This window comes from Coregonus lavaretus (assembly GCF_964263955.1).
Source record: "Coregonus lavaretus genome assembly, contig: HAP1_SCAFFOLD_1184, whole genome shotgun sequence".
Taxonomy (NCBI): domain Eukaryota; kingdom Metazoa; phylum Chordata; class Actinopteri; order Salmoniformes; family Salmonidae; genus Coregonus; species Coregonus lavaretus.
The window spans coordinates 58,834-86,601 of NW_028157831.1; the positions used below are offsets into that span (position 1 = coordinate 58,834).

At 47.4% G+C, this 27,768-nt stretch overlaps 1 protein-coding gene across 1 annotated transcript in view; it reads left to right on the forward strand.

Moving 5' to 3' along the window:
• Nucleotides 1–27,768, forward strand: part of LOC311124863 (SH3 and multiple ankyrin repeat domains protein 3-like) — a gene marked incomplete at its 5' end in the record, with an annotated part of 108,123 nt that overhangs the window by 17,554 nt on the left and 62,801 nt on the right. Inside the window, 9 exon segments of the mRNA XM_084198961.1 lie at nucleotides 10,041–10,112; nucleotides 10,219–10,327; nucleotides 10,447–10,598; nucleotides 10,695–10,862; nucleotides 18,343–18,459; nucleotides 22,985–23,062; nucleotides 23,176–23,242; nucleotides 23,328–23,577; nucleotides 23,918–24,093. Coding sequence (XP_084055087.1) covers nucleotides 10,041–10,112; nucleotides 10,219–10,327; nucleotides 10,447–10,598; nucleotides 10,695–10,862; nucleotides 18,343–18,459; nucleotides 22,985–23,062; nucleotides 23,176–23,242; nucleotides 23,328–23,577; nucleotides 23,918–24,093 — 1,189 coding nt within the window.

Consider the following 27,768-nt stretch of genomic DNA (forward strand, 5'->3'; position numbering starts at 1 on the left):
TATACCATACATACACCCTACACCCTACATCCTACACACTACGCCATATACCATACATACACCCTACAACCTACACACTACACCCTATACCATGCATACACCCTACACCCTACAGCCTACACACTACACCCTATACCATACATACACCCTACAACCTACACACTACACCCTATACCATACATACACCCTACAACCTACACACTACACCCTATACCATACATACACCCTACACCCTACATCCTACACACTACGCCATATACCATACATACACCCTACAACATACACACTATAACCTATACCATACACACCCTACACCCTACACACTACGCTCTATACCATACATACACCCTACAACCTACACACTACACCCTATACCATACATACACCCTACACCCTACAACCTACACACTACACCCTATACCATACATACACCCTACACCCTACAACCTACACACTACACCCTATACCATACACACACCCTACACACTACGCCCTATACCATACATACACCCTACACCCTACACACTACACCCTATACCATACATACACCCTACACACTATGCTCTATACCATACATACACCCTACAACCTACACACTACACCCTATACCATACATACACCCTACAACCTACACACTACGCCCTATACCATACATACACCCTACAACCTACACACTACACCCTATACCATACATACACCCTACAACCTACACACTACACCCTATACCATACATACACCCTACAACCTACACACTACACCCTATACCATACATACACCCTACAACCTACAACCTACACACTATGCCCTATACCATACATACACCCTACAACCTACACACTACGCCCTATACCATACATACACCCTACAACCTACACACTACACCCTATACCATACATACACCCTACAACCTACACACTACACCCTATACCATACATACACCCTACAACCTACACACTACACCTTATACCATACATACACCCTACAACCTACAACCTACACACTATGCCCTATACCATACATACACCCTACAACCTACACACTATGCCCTATACCATACATACACCCTACAACCTACACACTACACCCTATACCATACATACAACCTACAACCTACACACTACACCCTATACCATACATACACCCTACAACCTACACACTACACCCTATACCATACATACACCCTACAACCTACACACTACACCCTATACCATACATACACCCTACAACCTACACACTATGCCCTATACCATACATACACCCTACACCCTACAACCTACACACTATGCCCTATACCATACATACACCCTACAACCTACACACTACACCCTATACCATACATACACCCTACACCCTACAACCTACACACTATGCCCTATACCATACATACACCCTACATCCTACACACTACACCCTATACCATACATACACCCTACAACCTACACACTACACCCTATACCATACATACACCCTACACCCTACACACTACTCCCTATACCATACATACACCCTACAACCTACACACTATCCCCTATACCATACACACACCCTACACACTACACCCTATACCATACATACACCCTACACACTATGCTCTATACCATACATACACCCTACACACTACGCCCTATACCATACATACACCCTACAACCTACACACTACGCCCTATACCATACATACACCCTACACACTACACACTACACCCTATACCATACATACACCCTACAACCTACACACTACGCCCTATACCATACATACACCCTACAACCTACACACTACACCCTATACCATACATACACCCTACAACCTACACACTACGCCCTATACCATACATACACCCTACACACTACACACTACACCCTATACCATACATACACCCTAAAACCTACACACTACACCCTATACCATACATACACCCTACACACTACGCCCTATACCATACATACACCCTACACCCTACACACTACGCCCTATACCATACATACACCCTACAACCTACACACTACACCCTATACCATACATACACCCTACAACCTACACACTATCCCCTATACCATACATACACCCTACAACCTATACACTATGCTCTATACCATACATACACCCTACACACTACGCCCTATAACATACATACACCCTACACCCTACACACTACACCCTATACCATACATACACCCTACACACTACACCCTATACCATACATACACCCTACAACCTACACACTATGCTCTATACCATACATACACCCTACACCCTACACACTACACCCTATACCATACATACACCCTACACCCTACACACTATGCCCTATACCATACATACACCCTACACACTACGCCCTATACCATACATACACCCTACACCCTACACACTATGCTCCTATACCATACATACACCCTACACCCTACACACTATGCCTATACCATACATACACCCTACACCCTACACACTATGCCCTATACCATACATACACCCTACACACTACGCCCTATACCATACATACACCCTACACCCTACACACTACACCCTATACCATACATACACCCTACACACTATGCTCTATACCATACATACACCCTACAACCTACACACTATGCCCTATACCATACATACACCCTACAACCTACACACTATGCCCTATACCATACATACACCCTACACCCTACAACCTACACACTACACCCTATACCATACATACACCCTACACCCTACACACTACGCCCTATACCATACATACACCCTACAACCTACACACTACACCCTATACCATACATACACCCTACAACCTACACACTACACCCTATACCATACATACACCCTACAACCTACACACTATGCCCTATACCATACATACACCCTACACCCTACAACCTACACACTACACCCTATACCATACATACACCCTACACCCTACACACTACGCCCTATACCATACATACACCCTACAACCTACACACTACACCCTATACCATACATACACCCTACAACTTACACACTATCCCCTATACCATACATACACCCTACAACCTACACACTATGCCCTATACCATACATACACCCTACACCCTACAACCTACACACTACACCCTATACCATACATACACCCTACACCCTACACACTACGCCCTATACCATACATACACCCTACAACCTACACACTACACCCTATACCATACATACACCCTACAACCTACACACTACACCCTATACCATACATACACCCTACAACCTACACACTATGCCCTATACCATACATACACCCTACACCCTACAACCTACACACTACACCCTATACCATACATACACCCTACACCCTACACACTACGCCCTATACCATACATACACCCTACAACCTACACACTACACCCTATACCATACATACACCCTACAACCTACACACTACACCCTATACCATACATACACCCTACAACTTACACACTATCCCCTATACCATACATACACCCTACACCCTACAACCTACACCCTATACCATACATACACCCTACAACCTACTAACTACACCCTATACCATACATACACCCTACAACTTACACACTATCCCCTATAACATACATACACCCTATAACATACATACACCCACTGGGGTTCTCTGCCTCTAACCCTGTTACAGGGGCTGAGTCACTGGCTTGCTGGTGCTCTTTCATGCCGTCCCTAGGAGGGGTGCGTCACTTGAGTGGGTTGAGTTACTGACGTGATCTTCCTGTCTGGGTTGGCGCCCCCCCCTTGGTTTGTGCTGTGGTGGAGACCTCTGTGGGCTATACTCGGCCTTGTCTCAGGATTGTAAGTTGGTGGTTGAGGATATCCCTCTAGTGGTGCGGGGGCTGTGCTTTGGCAGAGTGGGTGGGGTTATATCCTTCCTGTTTGGCCCTGTCCGGGGGTTTCTTCGGATGGGGCCACAGTGTCTCCGGACCGCTCCTGTCTCAGCCTCCAGTATTTATGCTGCAGTAGTTTATGTGTCGGGGGGCTGGGGTTAGTTGGTTATACCTGGAGTACTTCTCCTGTCTTATCCAGTGTCCTGTGTGAATTTAAGTATGCTCTCTCTAATTCTCTCGTTCTCTCTTTCTCTCTGAGAACCTGAGCCCTAGGACCATACGTCAGGACTACCGGGCATGCTGACACCTTGCTGTCCCCAGTCCGCCTGGCCTTGCTGCTATTCCAGTTTCAACTGTTCTGCCTGCGGTTACGAAACCCCTACCTGTCCCAGACCTGCTGTTTTCAACTCTTAATGATCGGCTATGAAAAGCCAACTGAGATTTATTCCTGATTATTATTTGACCATGCTTGTCACTTATGAACATTTTTGAACATCTTGGCATGGTTCTGTTATAATCTCCACCCGGCACAGCCAGAAGAGGACTGGCCACCCCTCATAGCCTGGTTCCTCTCTAGGTTTCTTCCTAGGTTTTGGCCTTTCTAGGGAGTTTTTCCTAGCCACCGTGCTTCTACACCTGCATTACTAGCTGTTTGGGGTTTTAGGCTGGGTTTCTGTACAGCACTTCGAGATATTAGCTGATGTACGAAGGGCTATATAAAATAAAATTGATTGATTGATTGATTACAACCTACACACTATGCTCTATACCATACATACACCCTACACACTACGCCCTATAACATACATACACCCTACACCCTACACACTACACCCTATACCATACATACACCCTACACACTACACCCTATACCATACATACACCCTACACCCTACAACCTACACACTATGCTCTATACCATACATACACCCTACAACCTACACACTACGCCCTATACCATACATACACCCTACACCCTACACACTATGCTCTATACCATACATACACCCTACAACCTACACACTACACCCTATACCATACATACACCCTACAACCTACACACTACACCCTATACCATACTTACACCCTACAACCTACACACTATGCTCTATACCATACATACACCCTACAACCTACACACTATGCCCTATACCATACATACACCCTACAACCTACACACTACACCCTATACCATACATACACCCTACAACCTACACACTACGCCCTATACCATACATACACCCTACAACCTACACACTACGCCCTATACCATACATACACCCTACACACTACGCCCTATACCATACATACACCCTACAACCTACACACTACACCCTATACCATACATACACCCTACACACTACGCCCTATAACATACATACACCCTACAACCTACACACTATGCCCTATACCATACATACACCCTACAACCTACACACTACGCCCTATACCATACATACACCCTACACCCTACAACCTACACACTATGCCCTATACCATACATACACCCTACATCCTACACACTACACCCTATACCATACATACACCCTACAACCTACACACTACACCCTATAACATACATACACCCTACACCCTACACACTACACCCTATACCATACATACACCCTACACACTACACCCTATACCATACATACACCCTACAACCTACACACTATGCTCTATACCATACATACACCCTACACCCTACACACTATGCCCTATACCATACATACACCCTACACACTACGCCCTATACCATACATACACCCTACACCCTACACACTATGCTCTATACCATACATACACCCTACACCCTACACACTATGCTCTATACCATACATACACCCTACACCCTACACACTATGCCCTATACCATACATACACCCTACACACTACGCCCTATACCATACATACACCCTACACCCTACACACTACGCCCTATACCATACATACACCCTACACCCTACACACTATGCTCTATACCCTACATACACCCTACAACCTACACACTATGCCCTATACCATACATACACCCTACAACCTACACACTATGCCCTATACCATACATACACCCTACACACTACGCCCTATACCATACATACACCCTACACCCTACACACTACGCCCTATACCATACATACACCCTACACCCTACACACTATGCTCTATACCATACATACACCCTACAACCTACACACTACACCCTATACCATACATACACCCTACAACCTACACACTATGCCCTATACCATACATACACCCTACACCCTACAACCTACACACTACACCCTATACCATACATACACCCTACACCCTACACACTACGCCCTATACCATACATACACCCTACAACCTACACACTACACCCTATACCATACATACACCCTACAACCTACACACTACACCCTATACCATACATACACCCTACAACCTACACACTACACCCTATACCATACATACACCCTACACCCTACACACTACGCCCTATACCATACATACACCCTACAACCTACACACTACACCCTATACCATACATACACCCTACAACCTACACACTACACCCTATACCATACATACACCCTACAACTTACACACTATCCCCTATACCATACATACACCCTACAACCTACACACTATGCCCTATACCATACATACACCCTACACCCTACAACCTACACACTACACCCTATACCATACATACACCCTACACCCTACACACTACGCCCTATACCATACATACACCCTACAACCTACACACTACACCCTATACCATACATACACCCTACAACCTACACACTACACCCTATACCATACATACACCCTACAACTTACACACTATCCCCTATACCATACATACACCCTACACCCTACAACCTACACCCTATACCATACATACACCCTACAACCTACTAACTACACCCTATACCATACATACACCCTACAACTTACACACTATCCCCTATACCATACATACACCCTACAACCTACACACTATGCTCTATACCATACATACACCCTACACCCTACACACTACACCCTATACCATACATACACCCTACACCCTACACACTACACCTTATACCATACATACACCCTACACCCTACAACCTACACACTATGCCCTATACCATACATACACCCTACAACCTACACACTACACCCTATACCATACATACACCCTACACCCTACACACTACACCCTATACCATACATACACCCTACACCCTACAACCTACACACTATGCTCTATACCATACATACACCCTACAACCTACACACTACGCCCTATACCATACATACACCCTACAACCTACACACTACACCCTATACCATACATACACCCTACAACCTACACACTATGCTCTATACCATACATACACCCTACACCCTACACACTATGCTCTATACCATACATACACCCTACAACCTACACACTACACCCTATACCATACATACACCCTACAACCTACACACTACACCCTATACCATACATACACCCTACAACCTACACACTATGCTCTATACCATACATACACCCTACAACCTACACACTATGTCCTATACCATACATACACCCTACAACCTACACACTACACCCCATACCATACATACACCCTACAACCTACACACTACGCCCTATACCATACATACACCCTACAACCTACACACTACGCCCTATACCATACATACACCCTACACACTACGCCCTATACCATACATACACCCTACAACCTACACACTACACCCTATACCATACATACACCCTACACACTACGCCCTATAACATACATACACCCTACAACCTATACACTATGCTCTATACCATACATACACCCTACACACTACGCCCTATAACATACATACACCCTACACCCTACACACTACACCCTATACCATACATACACCCTACAACCTACACACTACACCCTATACCATACATACACCCTACACACTACACCCTATACCATACATACACCCTACAACCTACACACTATGCTCTATACCATACATACACCCTACACCCTACACACTACACCCTATACCATACATACACCCTACAACCTACACACTATGCCCTATACCATACATACACCCTACAACCTACACACTACACCCTATACCATACATACACCCTACAACCTACACACTACACCCTATACCATACATACACCCTACAACCTACACACTACGCCCTATACCTCACATACACCCTACAACCTACACACTATGCCCTATACCATACATACACCCTACAACCTACACACTATGCCCTATACCATACATACACCCTACAACCTACACACTACACCCTATACCATACATACACCCTACAACCTACACACTACACCCTATACCATACATACACCCTACAACCTACACACTACACCCTATACCATACATACACCCTATAACCTACACACTACACCCTATACCATACATACACCCTACACCCTACACACTACACCCTATACCATACATACACCCTACAACCTACACACTACACCCTATACCATAAATACACCCTACAACCTACACACTACACCCTATACCATACATACACCCTACAACCTACACACTACACCCTATACCATACATACACCCTACAACCTACACACTATGCTCTATACCATACATACACCCTACAACCTACACACTATGCCCTATACCATACATACACCCTACAACCTACACACTACACCCTATACCATACATACACCCTACAACCTACACACTACGCCCTATACCATACATACACCCTACAACCTACACACTACGCCCTATACCATACATACACCCTACACACTACGCCCTATACCATACATACACCCTACAACCTACACACTACACCCTATACCATACATACACCCTACACACTACGCCCTATAACATACATACACCCTACAACCTATACACTATGCTCTATACCATACATACACCCTACACACTACGCCCTATAACATACATACACCCTACACCCTACACACTACACCCTATACCATACATACACCCTACAACCTACACACTACACCCTATACCATACATACACCCTACACACTACACCCTATACCATACATACACCCTACAACCTACACACTATGCTCTATACCATACATACACCCTACACCCTACACACTACACCCTATACCATACATACACCCTACAACCTACACACTATGCCCTATACCATACATACACCCTACAACCTACACACTACACCCTATACCATACATACACCCTACAACCTACACACTACACCCTATACCATACATACACCCTACAACCTACACACTACGCCCTATACCATACATACACCCTACAACCTACATACTATGCCCTATACCATACATACACCCTACAACCTACACACTATGCCCTATACCATACATACACCCTACAACCTACACACTACACCCTATACCATACATACACCCTACAACCTACACACTACACCCTATACCATACATACACCCTACAACCTACACACTACACCCTATACCATACATACACCCTATAACCTACACACTACACCCTATACCATACATACACCCTACACCCTACACACTACACCCTATGACATACATACACCCTACAACCTACACACTACACCCTATACCATACATACACCCTACAACCTACACACTACACCCTATACCATACATACACCCTACAACCTACACACTACGCCCTATACCATACATACACCCTACAACCTACACACTATGCCCTATACCATACATACACCCTACAACCTACACACTACGCCCTATACCATACATACACCCTACACCCTACACACTACGCCCTATACCATACATACACCCTACAACCTACACACTACACCCTATACCATACATACACCCCACAACCTATACACTATGCTCTATACCATACATACACCCTACACCCTACACACTACACCCTATACCATACATACACCCTACACACACCAAACCAAAAACTATAAATGTTGAAACTGTTAAAGAAAATCACTAATTGGGTTGTTTGTGTTTGTGTGGCTGTTTGTGTTTGTTTGTGTGTGGCTGTTTGTGTGTGTGTGTGTGTGTGTGTGTGTGTGTGTGGCTGTTTGTGTGTGTGTGTGTTTGTGTGTGTGTGTGTGTGTGTGTGTGTGTGTGTGTGTGTGTGTGTGTTTGTGTGTGTGTGTGTGTGTGTGTGTGTGTGTGTGTGTGTGTGTGTGTGAGTCATTGTAGTTTCGCTATAAGAGGCGTGTTTACACTCAGAGCTATGTGGACGACAAGCAGCTAGCAAAGCTCCATACCAAGGTAAGACCATACACACACGTGCCAGCCCCACTCTCGCTCTCCCTCTCCTTTCTCTGTCTCTCAAGCCAACCTTTATAAGTTGATGGAGTATGTATCTGTTTCTCAGGCCAACCTAAAGAAGTTTATGGAGTATGTCTACCAGCGCAACGTTGACAAAGTCTCCAGGTTCTTGGAGAAAGGCCTTGATCCTAATTTTCATGATGCTGACACAGGAGGTGAGGAAACACACACACACACAGAACCACACACTGAATTATGTCCATCACTCATCACTAAGCCTCAGTGTTTTTATAGCTGAAAGTGTGTGTGTGTGTGTGTGTGTGTGTGTGTATAGAATGCCCCCTAACCCTGGCGGTACAGCTAGAGGGCAGTGCAGAACTGATTAAAATTCTGAGGAGTGGAGGAGCTCACCTGGACTTCAGGACTAGAGACGGAATCACAGCGCTGCACAGAGCTGTTCTCTCTAGGAACCACACAGCACTCACAGTGAGTACGCCACACAGCACTCGCAGTGAGTACGCACACACACATGCATACACACCCCTGTGTGTTTTTGTTTTAAGCGTAATGTGTGTGTTGCAGACTGTGTTGGCCCTGGGTGCATCTCCAGACTATAGGGACAGTCGTGGGTTAACTCCTTTGTACCACTGTGCCATGGTGGGGGGAGACCCGTACTGCTGTGAACTGCTGCTACATGAACACGCTGTCATAGGCAGCACCGACGAGAATGGCTGGCAGGAGATACACCAGGTAACACACACACCAAGGTTATTATAGTTCTGTTGTTATTTCTATTAGTTCATATTTTGATTTGAAATTCAGTTTAGTTTCAGTTCGTTTTCAAATCCACTTGACTAGTTTGTAATTAGTTTGAGTTGTATCATTTCTATTTAGTTTTAGTGTAAGGTTCGGGACAGAAAGTAGCCTATGGGAAGATCTCAACTCCTCGCGTCCTCTCTCCTCAGCTCCTTCTCAAAACCCATTGGATGAGAAGCCAGAGGTCTCTCCCCTCTCACTTTCTCCTCTAATGGGTTTTGTGTGGGAGGCTAGGAGCCATTTATGTGTGGAATAGTTTTGGTGTTTTGGGGATGTCACTTCTTGCCACTGTGGGGCAGTAATGCAGAAGGTGATGGGTCAGTTCAGAGGTCAGAGGTTAGATTATGGTTTAAAGGTAGACTCAGCAAGATGACATAGACCCGTGGTCACCAACCCGATTGATCGTGATCGACTGGTTGATCTCCGTAGACCAGTGGTCACCAACCGATTGATCGTGATCGACTGGTTGATCTCCGTAGACCAGTGGTCACCAACCGATTGATCGTGATCGACTGGTTGATCTCCGTAGACCAGTGGTCACCAACCGATTGATCGTGATCGACTGGTTGATCTCCGTAGACCAGTGGTCACCAACCGATTGATCGTGATCGACTGGTTGATCTCCGTAGACCAGTGGTCACCAACCGATTGATCATGATCGACTGGTTGATCTCCGTAGACCAGTGGTCACCAACCGATTGATCGTGATCGACTGGTTGATCTCCGTAGACCAGTGGTCACCAACCGATTGATCGTGATCGACTGGTTGATCTCCGTAGACCAGTGGTCACCAACCGATTGATCGTGATCGACTGGTTGATCTCCGTAGACCAGTGGTCACCAACCGATTGATCGTGATCGACTGGTTGATCTCCGTAGACCAGTGGTCACCAACCGATTGATCGTGATCGACTGGTTGATCTCCGTAGACCAGTGGTCACCAACCGATTGATCGTGATCGACTGGTTGATCTCCAAGGCATTCCTAGTCGATCACCAAAGCCTTGCATTCCTATTGGTTGATTTTTTTGTTTCTTGCTGTTCGCAGTAGGTGCACTTGATTCAGCAGCCATAGCACCGGGAAGGCAAAGTGTTCCCATCTTGAATCATTTCATGTCTGAAGGTAGAACTCCGCCTACCTGGCAGGCCCAGAGAGCAAATCAAGTGCACCTATAGGTCTACCGCTGGCCAATCAGATAGCTCAGATCACCGTGTCTGCACAGTTTCCTCGAGTCATAGACTGTAAAAAGAAGTCTCGAGCGCACAGCAAAGATGATACTGTCAGAATTAAAAACATGTAAAACCATGACTAGAGAGACTCAACGAATCCAGCAAAGAGCTGCTGTTTTTATGTGTAAATTCATTTTTAAGTTGTTATTCAGCACTGTCAACACTTTGTTCAACACCTTTATAAGCCATAAAATGCGCATTCTCCCAACTTCCACACGCTAAAACCAGCACTGCAGCTGCAATGACTGAGTATAGCAAAGTGGTCCGATAAGCTTTTTTATTTTATTTATTTTTTATTTAACCAGGTAAGCCAGTTGAGAACACGTTCTCATTTACAACTGCGACCTGGCCAAGATAAAGCAAAGCAGTGCGATAAAAACAACAACACAGAGTTACATATGGGGTAAAACAAAACATAAAGTCAAAAAATACAACAGAAAATATATATACAGTGTGTGCGAATGTAGTAAGTTATGGAGGTAAGGCAATAAATAGGCCATAGTGCAAAATAATTACAATTAGTATTAACACTGGAATGATAGATGTGCAAAAGATGATGTGCAAATAGAGATACTGGGGTGCAAATTAGCAAAATAAATAACAATATGGGGATGAGGTAGTTGGGTGGGCTAATTTCAGATGGGCTGTGTACAGGTGCAGTGATCGGTAAGCTGCTCTGACAACTGACGCTTACATTTAGTGAGGGAGATAAGAGTCTCCAACTTCAGAGATTTTTGCAATTGGTTCCAGTCATTGGCAGCTTGTGTTGTTATTAGAGGCTTTTGTCTTTTTTAATGAAGGAATATTTCACTTTCTCTGCTCATAGGAGTAACAACATGAATTAGTGCATGAGGCAGAAATAATGCAGTGCGACTTGAGTTTTGCCATCAACTGGAAGACTGTGTCCCCTTTTCTCAGCAGAGGGAAGGATGGCAGAGGGACGATGAGTCGGGTGAGAGGCAGCCTCAGCGCTGCTCCCTCTCTCCCCTCAGACTGACCATCAGATGCAGGCCATCAGGCAGCCTCAGCGCTGCTCCCTCTCTCCCCTCAGACTGACCATCAGGCCATCAGGCAGCCTCACCGCTGCTCCCTCTCTCCTCTCAGACTGACCATCAGGCCATCAGTCAGCCTCACCGCTGCTCCCTCCCTCCCCTCAGACTGACCATCAGATGCAGGCCATCAGTCAGCCTCACCGCTGCTCCCTCTCTCCCCTCAGACTGACCATCAGGCCATCAGGCAGCCTCACCGCTGCTCCCTCTCTCCCCTCAGACTGACCATCAGATGCAGGCAGCCTCACCGCTGCTCCCTCTCTCCCCTCAGACTGACCATCAGGCCATCAGTCAGCCTCACCGCTGCTCCCTCTCTCCCCTCAGACTGACCATCAGATGCAGGCCATCAGTCAGCCTCACCGCTGCTGTGCCTTACAAGTAATACAACAAATGATCTATTACCAATGTCTAAATGGTCTGAGAAGAACAACATTGGCAGGTCAATTCAAGCGTAGCCAATATCCAGTGATAATGTACTGGGCCTATAGCCTACTGCACAAACCTCATGTCACGGCTGTCAGTGAGATGCGGTTGAAGAAGTCAGGCGCAGGACACGGAACTCTCGGAAACGTACTTTAATCCCATATTGAAAAGATGAACACAGAATAACTCCACACAGGGAGGAAATAACCCGCTCACAAACGACATGCGTGAAGGGAAACAATCACACACAAGATAACGATGAGAGACAGGGGTAATTCTAGGGCAACAATCAAACATAATGATGAACAGGTGTAAACAATACAGACAAGACTAGACAGACACCGATAATATCGATCGGCAGTAGCTAGTACTCCGGGGACGACGAACACCGAAGCCTGCCCGAGCAAGGAGGAGGAGCAGCCTCGGCAGAATCCGTGACAGTACCCCCCCCTTGACGCGCGGCTCCAGCCGTGCGCCGACCCCGGCCTCGGGGACGGCCAGGAGGACGCGGAGCAGGGCGAGTAGGATGACTCCGGTGGAACTCTGTCAACAGGGAGGGATCTAGGATGTCCCTCCTAGGGACCCAGCACCGTTCCTCCGGACCGTACCCCTTCCATTCCACGAGATACTGCAGACCCCCCATCCGACGCCTCGAATCCACGATGGAACGTACTGAGTACGCCGGAGCCCCTTCGATGTCTAGTGGGGGCGGAGGGGCCTCTCGTATCTCATTCTCCTGGAGTGGACCAGCTACCACTGGCCTGAGGAGAGACACATGGAACGAGGGGTTAATGCGATAATTAATAGGCAGTTTTAACCTATAACATACCTCGTTCAATCTCCTCAGGACTTTAAATGGCCCCACAAACCGCCGACCCAGCTTCCGGCAGGGCAGGTGAAGGGGCAGGTTTCGGGTCGAGAGCCAGACCCGATCTCCCGGTGCATAAACCGGACCCTCACTGTGGTGGCGATCGGCGCTCGCCTTTTGCCGTCTGATGGTCCGCTGCAGATGGACATGCGCAGCGTTCCATGTCTCCTCCGAGCGCCGAAACCGTTCATCCACCGCAGGGGCCTTGATCTGGCTCTGATGCCAGGGTGCCAGAACCGGCTGATAGCCCAACACACACTGATTAGTGGAGGAGTGGCGGAGTGAGTTTTGGGCTATCTCTGCCCAGGGAATATACCCCGACCACTCCTCCTGCTGGTCCTGGCAATAGGACCTCAGAAACCTACCCACATCCTGGTTTACTCTCTCCACCTGCCCATTACTCTCGGGGTGAAAACCAGAGGTAAGGCTGATCGAGACCCCCAAACGTTCCATAAACGCCCTCCAAACTCTAGAGGTGAACTGGGGACCCCGATCAGACACTATGTCCTCAGGCACCCCGTAGTGCCGGAAAACGTGAGTAAACAGGGCCTCGGCTGTTTGTAGGGCTGTAGGAAGACCTGGCATAGGGATGAGACGGCAGGCCTTAGAAAACCGATCCACAACGACCAAGATCGTGGTATTCCCCTGGGAGGGGGGAAGGTCCGTGACAAAATCCACCGACAGGTGAGACCACGGCCGTTGTGGAACGGGTAGGGGTTGTAACTTCCCTCTGGGCAGGTGTCTAGGCGCCTTACACTGGGCGCACACCGAGCAGGAAGAAACGTAAACCCTCACGTCCCTGGCTAAGGTGGGCCACCAGTACTTCCCGCTAAGACAGTGCACCGTCTGACCAATACCAGGATGACCAGAGGAGGGTGACGTGTGAGCCCAATAAATCAGTCGGTCACGGACCTCGAGCGGCACGTACCTCCGTCCTTCTGGACACTCTGGGGGAGTAGGGTCGGTACGTAACGCCCGCTCGATTTCCGTGTCGACCTCCCACACCACCGGTGCCACTAGACAAGACTCCGGTAGTATGGGAGTGGGCTCAATGGACCTCTCCTCTGTGTCATATAGTCGGGACAGGGCGTCTGCCTTAGCGTTCTGTGACCCTGGGATATAAGTGATCTTAAATACAAACCGGGCAAGAAACATGGCCCACCTAGCCTGACGAGGGTTCAGTCTCCTCGCTGCCCGGATGTACTTCAGGTCATGATGGTCAGTCAGAATGAGAAAAGGGTGGTTAGCCCCCTCAAGCCAATGTCTCCACACCTTCATGGCGTGGACCACCGCTAGCAGCTCCCTGTCCCCCACGTCATAATTGCGTTCCGCCGGACTGAGCTTCTTGGAATAGAAAGCACAGGGGCGGAGTTTTGGAGGCGTGCCCGAGCGCTGAGACAGTATAGCACCGATCCCCGCCTCGGACGCATCCACCTCCACTTGGAACGCCAAAGAGGGATCCGGATGTGCCAGCACCGGAGCCGAGGTGAACAAATCCTTCAAATGACTAAACGCCCTGTCCGCCTCAGCCGACCACTGCAAACGCACCGGGCCCCCCTTTAGCAGGGAGGTAATGGGAGCTGCTACCTGTCCAAAACCCCGGATAAACCTCCGGTAGTAATTGGCAAAACCCAAAAAACGCTGCACCTCCTTTACCGTAGTGGGAGTCTGCCAATTACGCACGGCTGAAACGCGGTCAACCTCCATCTCCACCCCTGACGCAGACAACCGGTGTCCCAGGAAGGAGATGGACTCCTGGAAAAACAGACATTTCTCTGCCTTCACATACAGGTAATGCTCCAACAGTCTACCCAGCACCCGACGTACCAGGGACACATGCTCGGTACGTGTAGCGGAGTATATCAGGATGTCATCAATATACACCACTACCCCCCGTCCATGCAAATCCCGGAAAATCTCGTCCACAAATGATTGGAAGACTGAAGGAGCATTCATTAGACCGTATGGCATGACGAGGTACTCATAGTGACCCGAGGTGGTACTGAATGCTGTCTTCCACTCATCTCCTTCCCGAATGCGCACCAGGTTGTAAGCGCTCCTGAGATCCAATTTTGTGAAGAAGCGCGCCCCGTGTAATGACTCCGTCATACTAGCAATCAGAGGGAGAGGATAGCTGCATTTAATAGTGATCTGATTGAGACCACGGTAATCAATACACGGGCGTAAACCCCCATCCTTCTTCTTCACAAAAAAGAAACTCGAGGACGCAGGGGAAGTGGACGGCCGTATGTATCCCTGTCTCAAGGATTCGGCGATGTATGTCTCCATAGCGGCCGTCTCCTCCTGAGACAGAGGATACACATGGCTACGAGGGAGCGCAGCGCCTGCCTGGAGGTCTATCGCACAATCCCCCTGTCTATGAGGTGGTAATTGAGTCGCCCTCTTCTTACTGAAGGCGAGTGCCAAATCTGTATACTCAGGAGGAATGTGCAGTGCGGGCATTTGGTTCGGACTTTCCACCGTTGTCGCCCCTACGGAAACACCTATACACCGCCCGACACACTGATCAGACCATCCCTTGAGAGCCCTCTGTTGCCATGAAATGTTGGGGTCATGAGATGTTAACCAGGGAAGACCCAACACCACAGGAAATGCAGGAGAGTCAATCAAATACAACTGAATAATCTCCTCATGGCCCTTCTGCGTCTTCATCTTAAGTGGCGCTGTGACCTCCCTAATCAATCCCGACCCCAAACCAGAGGCTATAGTGGCTCATCGTGCTCTAGCGACTCCTTGTGGCGGGTTGGGCGCCTGCAGGCTGACTCCGGTTGTCAGTTGGATGGTGTTTCCTCCGACACATTGGTGTGGCTGGCTTCCAGGTTAAGCGGGCGGGTGTTAACGGGTCATGTTTCGGAGGACGCATGACTCGACCTTCGCCTCTCCCGAGCCCATTGGGGAGTTGCAGCGATGAGACAAGATCGTAATATCATGAAATGGGGGTAGAAAAAAGACAAAAGCCTCTAATAACAACACAAACTTATCGGACCACTTTGCTATACTCAGTCATTGCAGCTGCAGTGCTGGTTTTAGCGTGTGGAAGTTGGGAGAATGCGCATTTTATGGCTTATAAAGGTGTTGAACAAAGTGTTGACAGTGCTGTATAACAACTTAAAAATGAATTTACACATAAAAACAGCAGCTCTTTGCTGGATTCGTTGAGTCTCTCTCTTTTTAAATCTCACAGTATCATCTTTGCCGTGCGCTTAAGGCTTCTTTTTACAGTCAATGGCTCGAGGAAATCTGAGCTATCTGATTGGCCACTTTGCCTTACCGACGCTAGGGCTGCTGAATCAAGTGAACCTACCGCCAACAGTGCAAGAAAAAACAAAAATAAAACTAGGAATGTCTTGGAGATCGACCAGTCGATCGCGATTAACCTGTTGGTGACCACTGGTGTAGAGAATCAATGTACTATCTAAATTGCAGTGAAATATCCCTTCAAAAATATTGTATTTTCACCTGTTTGAAGCTGGTGTACAAACCGAAAGTAAATTAATGACAGATCTATAACTCATATTTCTATATGAATTTGGTCGGGTCACCCAAAAAGTGACATTACAAACCTCACGCAGAGACATAAAAATGGTAAGTTCATCTGACTCTGGGGGATTACGTAAAATACCTCATTGCCAAATTCCAGAAGTATCAATTTAATCAATAGGCTTTCTCAACCTGTTGTCTACAAAAAAAGGGAAAATAGGAACATCTATGTGACGTGTTGTTTCTGTCTAGGCATGTTGTCATGGTAACATCTATGTGACATGTTATTTCTCTCCAGGCGTTTCGTCATGGTAACATGCATGTGACGTGTTGTTTCTTTCCAGGCATGTCGTCATGGGAACGTACAGCACCTGGAACATCTGCTGTTTTACGGAGCCGACATGAGCTCCCAGAATGCCTCAGGAAACACTGCCCTGCACCTGTGTGGTCTATACAACCAGGTAACACTACACCTGTGGTCTATACAACCAGGTAACACTACACCTGTGGTCTATACAACCAGGTAACACTACACCTGTGTTCTATACAACCAGGTAACACTACACCTGTGTTCTATACAACCAGGTAACACTACACCTGTGGTCTATACAACCAGGTAACACTACACCTGTGGTCTATACAACCAGGTAACACTACACCTGTGGTCTATACAACCAGGTAACACTACACCTGTGTGGTCTATACAACCAGGTAACACTACACCTGTGGTCTATACAACCAGGTAACACTACACCTGTGTGTTCTATACAACCAGGTAACACTACACCTGTGGTCTATACAACCAGGTAACACTACACCTGTGGTCTATACAACCAGGTAACACTACACCTGTGTTCTATACAACCAGGTAACACTACACCTGTGGTCTATACAACCAGGTAACACTACACCTGTGGTCTATACAACCAGGTAACACTACACCTGTGGTCTATACAACCAGGTAACACTACACCTGTGGTCTATACAACCAGGTAACACTACACCTGTGTTCTATACAACCAGGTAACACTACACCTGTGGTCTATACAACCAGGTAACACTACACCTGTGTTCTATACAACCAGGTAACACTACACCTGTGGTCTATACAACCAGGTAACACTACACCTGTGGTCTATACAACCAGGTAACACTACACCTGTGTGTTCTATACAACCAGGTAACACTACACCTGTGGTCTATACAACCAGGTAACACTACACCTGTGGTCTATACAACCAGGTAACACTACACCTGTGTGTTCTATACAACCAGGTAACACTACACCTGTGGTCTATACAACCAGGTAACACTACACCTGTGGTCTATACAACCAGGTAACACTACACCTGTGGTCTATACAACCAGGTAACACTACACCTGTGTGTTCTATACAACCAGGTAACACTACACCTGTGGTCTATACAACCAGGTAACACTACACCTGTGTGGTCTATACAACCAGGTAACACTACACCTGTGTGGTCTATACAACCAGGTAACACTACACCTGTGGTCTATACAACCAGGTAACACTACACCTGTGGTCTATACAACCAGGTAACACTACACCTGTGTGTTCTATACAACCAGGTAACACTACACCTGTGGTCTATACAACCAGGTAACACTACACCTGTGTGTTCTATACAACCAGGTAACACTACACCTGTGGTCTATACAACCAGGTAACACTACACCTGTGGTCTATACAACCAGGTAACACTACACCTGTGTGTTCTATACAACCAGGTAACACTACACCTGTGTTCTATACAACCAGGTAACACTACACCTGTGTTCTATACAACCAGGTAACACTACACCTGTGGTCTATACAACCAGGTAACACTACACCTGTGGTCTATACAACCAGGTAACACTACACCTGTGTGTTCTATACAACCAGGTAACACTACACCTGTGGTCTATACAACCAGGTAACACTACACCTGTGTGTTCTATACAACCAGGTAACACTACACCTGTGGTCTATACAACCAGGTAACACTACACCTGTGGTCTATACAACCAGGTAACACTACACCTGTGTGTTCTATACAACCAGGTAACACTACACCTGTGTTCTATACAACCAGGTAACACTACACCTGTGTTCTATACAACCAGGTAACACTACACCTGTGTTCTATACAACCAGGTAACACTACACCTGTGGTCTATACAACCAGGTAACACTACACCTGTGGTCTATACAACCAGGTAATACTACACCTGTGGTCTATACAACCAGGTAACACTACACCTGTGGTCTATACAACCAGGTAACACTACACCTGTGGTCTATACAACCAGGTAACACTACACCTGTGTGTTCTATACAACCAGGTAACACTACACCTGTGTTCTATACAACCAGGTAACACTACACCTGTGGTCTATACAACCAGGTAACACTACACCTGTGGTCTATACAACCAGGTAACACTACACCTGTGGTCTATACAACCAGGTAACACTACACCTGTGTGTTCTATACAACCAGGTAACACTACACCTGTGGTCTATACAACCAGGTAACACTACACCTGTGTTCTATACAACCAGGTAACACTACACCTGTGTGGTCTATACAACCAGGTAACACTACACCTGTGTTCTATACAACCAGGTAACACTACACCTGTGTTCTATACAACCAGGTAACACTACACCTGTGTGTTCTATACAACCAGGTAACACTACACCTGTGGTCTATACAACCAGGTAACACTACACCTGTGGTCTATACAACCAGGTAACACTACACCTGTGTGTTCTATACAACCAGGTAACACTACACCTGTGTGTTCTATACAACCAGGTAACACTACACCTGTGTTCTATACAACCAGGTAACACTACATCTGTGGTCTATACAACCAGGTAACACTACACCTGTGTGTTCTATACAACCAGGTAACACTACACCTGTGTGTTCTATACAACCAGGTAACACTACACCTGTGTGGTCTATACAACCAGGTAACACTACACCTGTGTGTTCTATACAACCAGGTAACACTACACCTGTGTGTTCTATACAACCAGGTAACACTACACCTGTGTGTTCTATACAACCAGGTAACACTACACCTGTGTGTTCTATACAACCAGGTAACACTACACCTGTGTGTTCTATACAACCAGGTAACACTACACCTGTGTGTTCTATACAACCAGGTAACACTACACCTGTGTGTTCTATACAACCAGGTAACACTACACCTGTGTTCTATACAACCAGGTAACACTACACCTGTGGTCTATACAACCAGGTAACACTACACCTGTGGTCTATACAACCAGGTAACACTACACCTGTGTGGTCTATACAACCAGGTAACACTACACCTGTGTGGTCTATACAACCAGGTAACACTACACCTGTGTGTTCTATACAACCAGGTAACACTACACCTGTGTGGTCTATACAACCAGGTAACACTACACCTGTGGTCTATACAACCAGGTAACACTACACCTGTGGTCTATACAACCAGGTAACACTACACCTGTGTGTTCTATACAACCAGGTAACACTACACCTGTGTGGTCTATACAACCAGGTAACACTACACCTGTGGTCTATACAACCAGGTAACACTACACCTGTGTGTTCTATACAACCAGGTAACACTACACCTGTGTGTTCTATACAACCAGGTAACACTACACCTGTGTGTTCTATACAACCAGGTAACACTACACCTGTGTGGTCTATACAACCAGGTAACACTACACCTGTGTTCTATACAACCAGGTAACACTACACCTGTGGTCTATACAACCAGGTAACACTACACCTGTGTTCTATACAACCAGGTAACACTACACCTGTGGTCTATACAACCAGGTAACACTACACCTGTGGTCTATACAACCAGGTAACACTACACCTGTGGTCTATACAACCAGGTAACACTACACCTGTGGTCTATACAACCAGGTAACACTACACCTGTGTGTTCTATACAACCAGGTAACACTACACCTGTGTGTTCTATACAACCAGGTAACACTACACCTGTGTGTTCTATACAACCAGGTAACACTACACCTGTGTGGTCTATACAACCAGGTAACACTACACCTGTGTGTTCTATACAACCAGGTAACACTACACCTGTGTGTTCTATACAACCAGGTAACACTACACCTGTGGTCTATACAACCAGGTAACACTACACCTGTGGTCTATACAACCAGGTAACACTACACCTGTGTTCTATACAACCAGGTAACAATACACCTGTGGTCTATACAACCAGGTAACACTACACCTGTGTGTTCTATACAACCAGGTAACACTACACCTGTGTGTTCTATACAACCAGGTAACACTACACCTGTGGTCTATACAACCAGGTAACACTACACCTGTGGTCTATACAACCAGGTAACACTACACCTGTGTTCTATACAACCAGGTAACACTACACCTGTGGTCTATACAACCAGGTAACACTACACCTGTGTGTTCTATACAACCAGGTAACACTACACCTGTGTGTTCTATACAACCAGGTAACACTACACCTGTGGTCTATACAACCAGGTAACACTACACCTGTGGTCTATACAACCAGGTAACACTACACCTGTGTGGTCTATACAACCAGGTAACACTACACCTGTGTTCTATACAACCAGGTAACACTACACCTGTGTGGTCTATACAACCAGGTAACACTACACCTGTGTGTTCTATACAACCAGGTAACACTACACCTGTGTTCTATACAACCAGGTAACACTACACCTGTGGTCTATACAACCAGGTAACACTACACCTGTGGTCTATACAACCAGGTAACACTACACCTGTGTGTTCTATACAACCAGGTAACACTACACCTGTGGTCTATACAACCAGGTAACACTACACCTGTGGTCTATACAACCAGGTAACACTACACCTGTGGTCTATACAACCAGGTAAGCAGGGTTGCTATGTGTGACTGACTGTGATGTTTCCTTTCTCAGGACGGCTGTGCCAGAGTTCTGCTGTTCAGAGGAGCGAATAAAGACATTAAGAACTACAACAACCAGACAGCTTTTCAGGTAATGAACTACAACACAGAATGCAGTGTGACGTGGTATAGTTTGAATGCTTTTTTCTGACAATGCTTCACTGTGGTTCCAAATAGACATGTAAAGTGTGTGTGTGTGTGTAGGTGGCCATCATTGCTGGGAATTTTGACCTGGCAGAGATCATTAAGATCCATAAGGCCTCAGACGTAGGTGAGTCCATCCACGACCCTGTGTGTTAGTGTCTGTGTGTGTTTGACCATGTCGATGTGTGTAACCTTGTTGCTCTGTGTCTCAGTGCCTTTCAGAGAGAGCCCTTCCTATTCCTCAAAGCGCCGACGTCTGGGTGGGGCCAGTAATGTTGGTGGGTGTGGCTTGTCATCTCCCCGTTATCTGATTCGCTCAGCCAGCGACAACGCTCTTGAAAGCCCCGCCTCTTCTTCCCCTGGCCCCTCCCTCCACAGCCTGGAGAACACGCAAACTTCCAACCGGCAGACGGACAGACGGACAGACACACACAGCCTTCGCAGACAGACACGGCGCCTCAGGTACAGACAGACAGACAGACAGACAGACAGACACAGACAGACAGACAGACACAGACAGACAGATAGACACACCCAAAGACAGACAGACAGACACAGACAGACAGATAGACACACCCACAGACAGACAGACAGACAGACACAGACAGACAGATAGACACACCCACAGACAGACACACACAGCCTTTGCAGACAGACACGGCGCCTCAGGTACAGACAGACAGACAGACAGACAGACAGACAGACAGACAGACAGACTCACCTGCCTGTGTGCTTGTTTGTGTGTGTATGTCTGTGTTTGCATGTGTGCATGCCTATGTGGTGTGTGTGTGTGTGTGTATAGCCCCAGTGGCAGGCTACAGAGGGACCCCAGTCCGCCCCCATCTCCCCCCAGCCCAGTGCAGCGTGGGAAACGTAGGCTGTACAGCGCCGTGCCGGGGAGAACGTTCATCGCTACACGCTCTCACACACCGCAGGGTCCCGGAGAGATTAGCCTGCATCGTGGGGAGAGAGTCAAAGGTCAGACACTCCTCCTCTCTCTCCAATCAGCTGTCTTCCCTCACTGGCCAATCAGCTGTCCCAATTCCCTGTCCAATCTGCTGTCTCCTCCTCACTGTCCAATCAACTGTTAGAGGAACCAGCAGACAGGGTTAGAGGAACCAACAGACAGGGTTAGAGGAACCAACAGACAGGGTTAGAGGAACCAACAGACAGGGTTAGAGGAACCAACAGACAGGGTTAGAGGAACCAACAGACAGGGAACCAACAGACAGGGTTAGAGGAACCAACAGACAGGATTAGAGGAACCAACAGACAGGGTTAGAGGAACCAACAGACAGGGAACCAACAGACAGGGTTAGAGGAACCAACAGACAGGGTTAGAGGAACCAACAGACAGGGTTAGAGGAACCAACAGACAGGGTTAGAGGAACCAACAGACAGGGTTAGAGGAACCAACAGACAGGGAACCAACAGACAGGGTTAGAGGAACCAGCAGACAGGGTTAGAGGAACCAACAGACAGGGTTAGAGGAACCAACAGACAGGGTTAGAGGAACCAGCAGACAGGGTTAGAGGAACCAACAGACAGGGTTAGAGGAACCAACAGACAGGGAACCAACAGACAGGGTTAGAGGAACCAACAGACAGGGTTAGAGGAACCAACAGACAGGGTTAGGGGAACCAACAGACAGGGTTAGAGGAACCAACAGACAGGGAACCAACAGACAGGGTTAGAGGAACTAGCAGACAGGGTTAGAGGAACCAACAGACAGGGTTAGAGGAACCAACAGACAGGGTTAGAGGAACCAGCAGACAGGGTTAGAGGAACCAACAGACAGGGTTAGAGGAACCAACAGACAGGGTTAGGGGAACCAACAGACAGGGTTAGAGGAACCAACAGACAGGGTTAGAGGAACCAACAGACAGGGTTAGAGGAACCAACAGACAGGGAACCAACAGACAGGGTTAGAGGAACCAACAGACAGGGAACCAACAGACAGGGAACCAACAGACAGGGTTAGAGGAACCAACAGACAGGGTTAGAGGAACCAACAGACAGGGTTAGAGGAACCAACAGACAGGGTTAGAGGAACCAACAGACAGGGTTAGAGGAACCAACAGACAGGGTTAGAGGAACCAACAGACAGGGAACCAACAGACAGGGTTAGAGGAACCAACAGACAGGGTTAGAGGAACCAACAGACAGGGTTAGAGGAACCAACAGACAGGGTTAGAGGAACCAACAGACAGGGTTAGAGGAACCAGCAGACAGGGTTAGAGGAACCAACAGACAGGGTTAGAGGAACCAACAGACAGGGTTAGAGGAACCAACAGACAGGGTTAGAGGAACCAACAGACAGGGAACCAACAGACAGGGTTAGAGGAACCAACAGACAGGGTTAGAGGAACCAGCAGACAGGGTTAGAGGAACCAACAGACAGGGTTAGAGGAACCAACAGACAGGGTTAGAGGAACCAACAGACAGGGTTAGAGGAACCAACAGACAGGGTTAGAGGAACCAACAGACAGGGTTAGAGGAACCAACAGACAGGGTTAGAGGAACCAACAGACAGGGTTAGAGGAACCAACAGACAGGGAACCAACAGACAGGGTTAGAGGAACCAACAGACAGGGTTAGAGGAACCAACAGACAGGGTTAGAGGAACCAACAGACAGGGTTAGAGGAACCAACAGACAGGGTTAGAGGAACCAACAGACAGGGTTAGAGGAACCAACAGACAGGGTTAGAGGAACCAACAGACAGGGAACCAACAGACAGGGTTAGAGGAACCAACAGACAGGGTTAGAGGAACCAACAGACAGGGAACCAGCAGACAGGGTTAGAGGAACCAACAGACAGGGTTAGAGGAACCAACAGACAGGGTTAGAGGAACCAGCAGACAGGGTTAGAGGAACCAACAGACAGGGTTAGAGGAACCAACAGACAGGGAACCAACAGACAGGGTTAGAGGAACCAACAGACAGGGTTAGAGGAACCAACAGACAGGGTTAGAGGAACCAACAGACAGGGTTAGAGGAACCAACAGACAGGGAACCAACAGACAGGGTTAGAGGAACCAACAGACAGGGTTAGGGGAACCAACAGACAGGGAACCAACAGACAGGGTTAGAGGAACCAACAGACAGGGTTAGAGGAACCAACAGACAGGGAACCAGCAGACAGGGTTAGAGGAACCAACAGACAGGGTTAGAGGAACCAACAGACAGGGTTAGAGGAACCAGCAGACAGGGTTAGAGGAACCAACAGACAGGGTTAGAGGAACCAACAGACAGGGAACCAACAGACAGGGTTAGAGGAACCAACAGACAGGGTTAGAGGAACCAACAGACAGGGTTAGAGGAACCAACAGACAGGGTTAGAGGAACCAACAGACAGGGAACCAACAGACAGGGTTAGAGGAACCAACAGACAGGGTTAGAGGAACCAACAGACAGGGAACCAGCAGACAGGGTTAGAGGAACCAACAGACAGGGTTAGAGGAACCAACAGACAGGGTTAGAGGAACCAGCAGACAGGGTTAGAGGAACCAGCAGACAGGGTTAGAGGAACCAACATTCCTATATTAATATATTAACATGTTATATTGTCCAGTGCTGAGTATACTAGAAGGGGGGTTTGCTATAGTTAGTACAGTATAGTACACTGCTCTAATAAAGGGAACACTTAAACAACACAATGGAACTCCAAGTCAATCACACTTCTGTGAAATCAAACTGTCCACTTAGGAAGCAACACTGATTGACAATAAATGTCACATGCTGTTGTGCAAATGGAATAGACAACAGGTGGAAATTATAGGCAATTAGCAAGACACACCCAATAAAGGACTGGTTTTGCAGGTGGTGACCACAGACCACTTCTCAGTTCCTATGCTTCCTGGCTGATGTTTAGGTCACTTTTGAATGCTGGCGGTGCTTTCACTCTAGTGGTAGCATGAGACGGAGTCTACAACCCACACAAGTGGCTCAGGTAGTGCAGCTCATCCAGGATGGCACATCAATGCGAGCTGTGGCAAGAAGGTTTGCTGTGTCTGTCAGCGTAGTGTCCAGAGCATGGAGGCGCTACCAGGAGACAGGCCAGTACATCAGGAGACGTGGAGGAGGCCGTAGGAGGGCAACAACCCAGCAGCAGGACTGCTACCTCCGCCTTTGTGCAAGGAGGAGCAGGAGGAGCACTGCCAGAGCCCTGCAAAATGACCTCCAGCAGGCCACAAATGTGCATGTGTCTGCTCAAACGGTCAGAAACAGACTCCATGAGGGTGGTATGAGGGCCCGACGTCCACAGGTGGGGGTTGTGCTTACAGCCCAACACCGTGCAGGACGTTTGGCATTTGCCAGAGAACACCAAGATTGGCAAATTCGCCACTGGCGCCCTGTGCTCTTCACAGATGAAAGCAGGTTCACACTGAGCACACGTGACAGAGTCTGGAGACGCCGCGGAGAACGTTCTGCTGCCTGCAACATCCTCCAGTATGACCGGTTTGGCGGTGGGTCAGTCATGGTGTGGGGTGACATTTCTTTGGGGGGCCGCACAGCCCTCCATGTGCTCGCCAGAGGTAGCCTGACTGCCATTAGGTACCGAGATGAGATCCTCAGACCCCTTGTGAGACCATATGCTGGTGCGGTTGGCTCTGGGTTCCTCCTAATGCAAGACAATGCTAGACCTCATGTG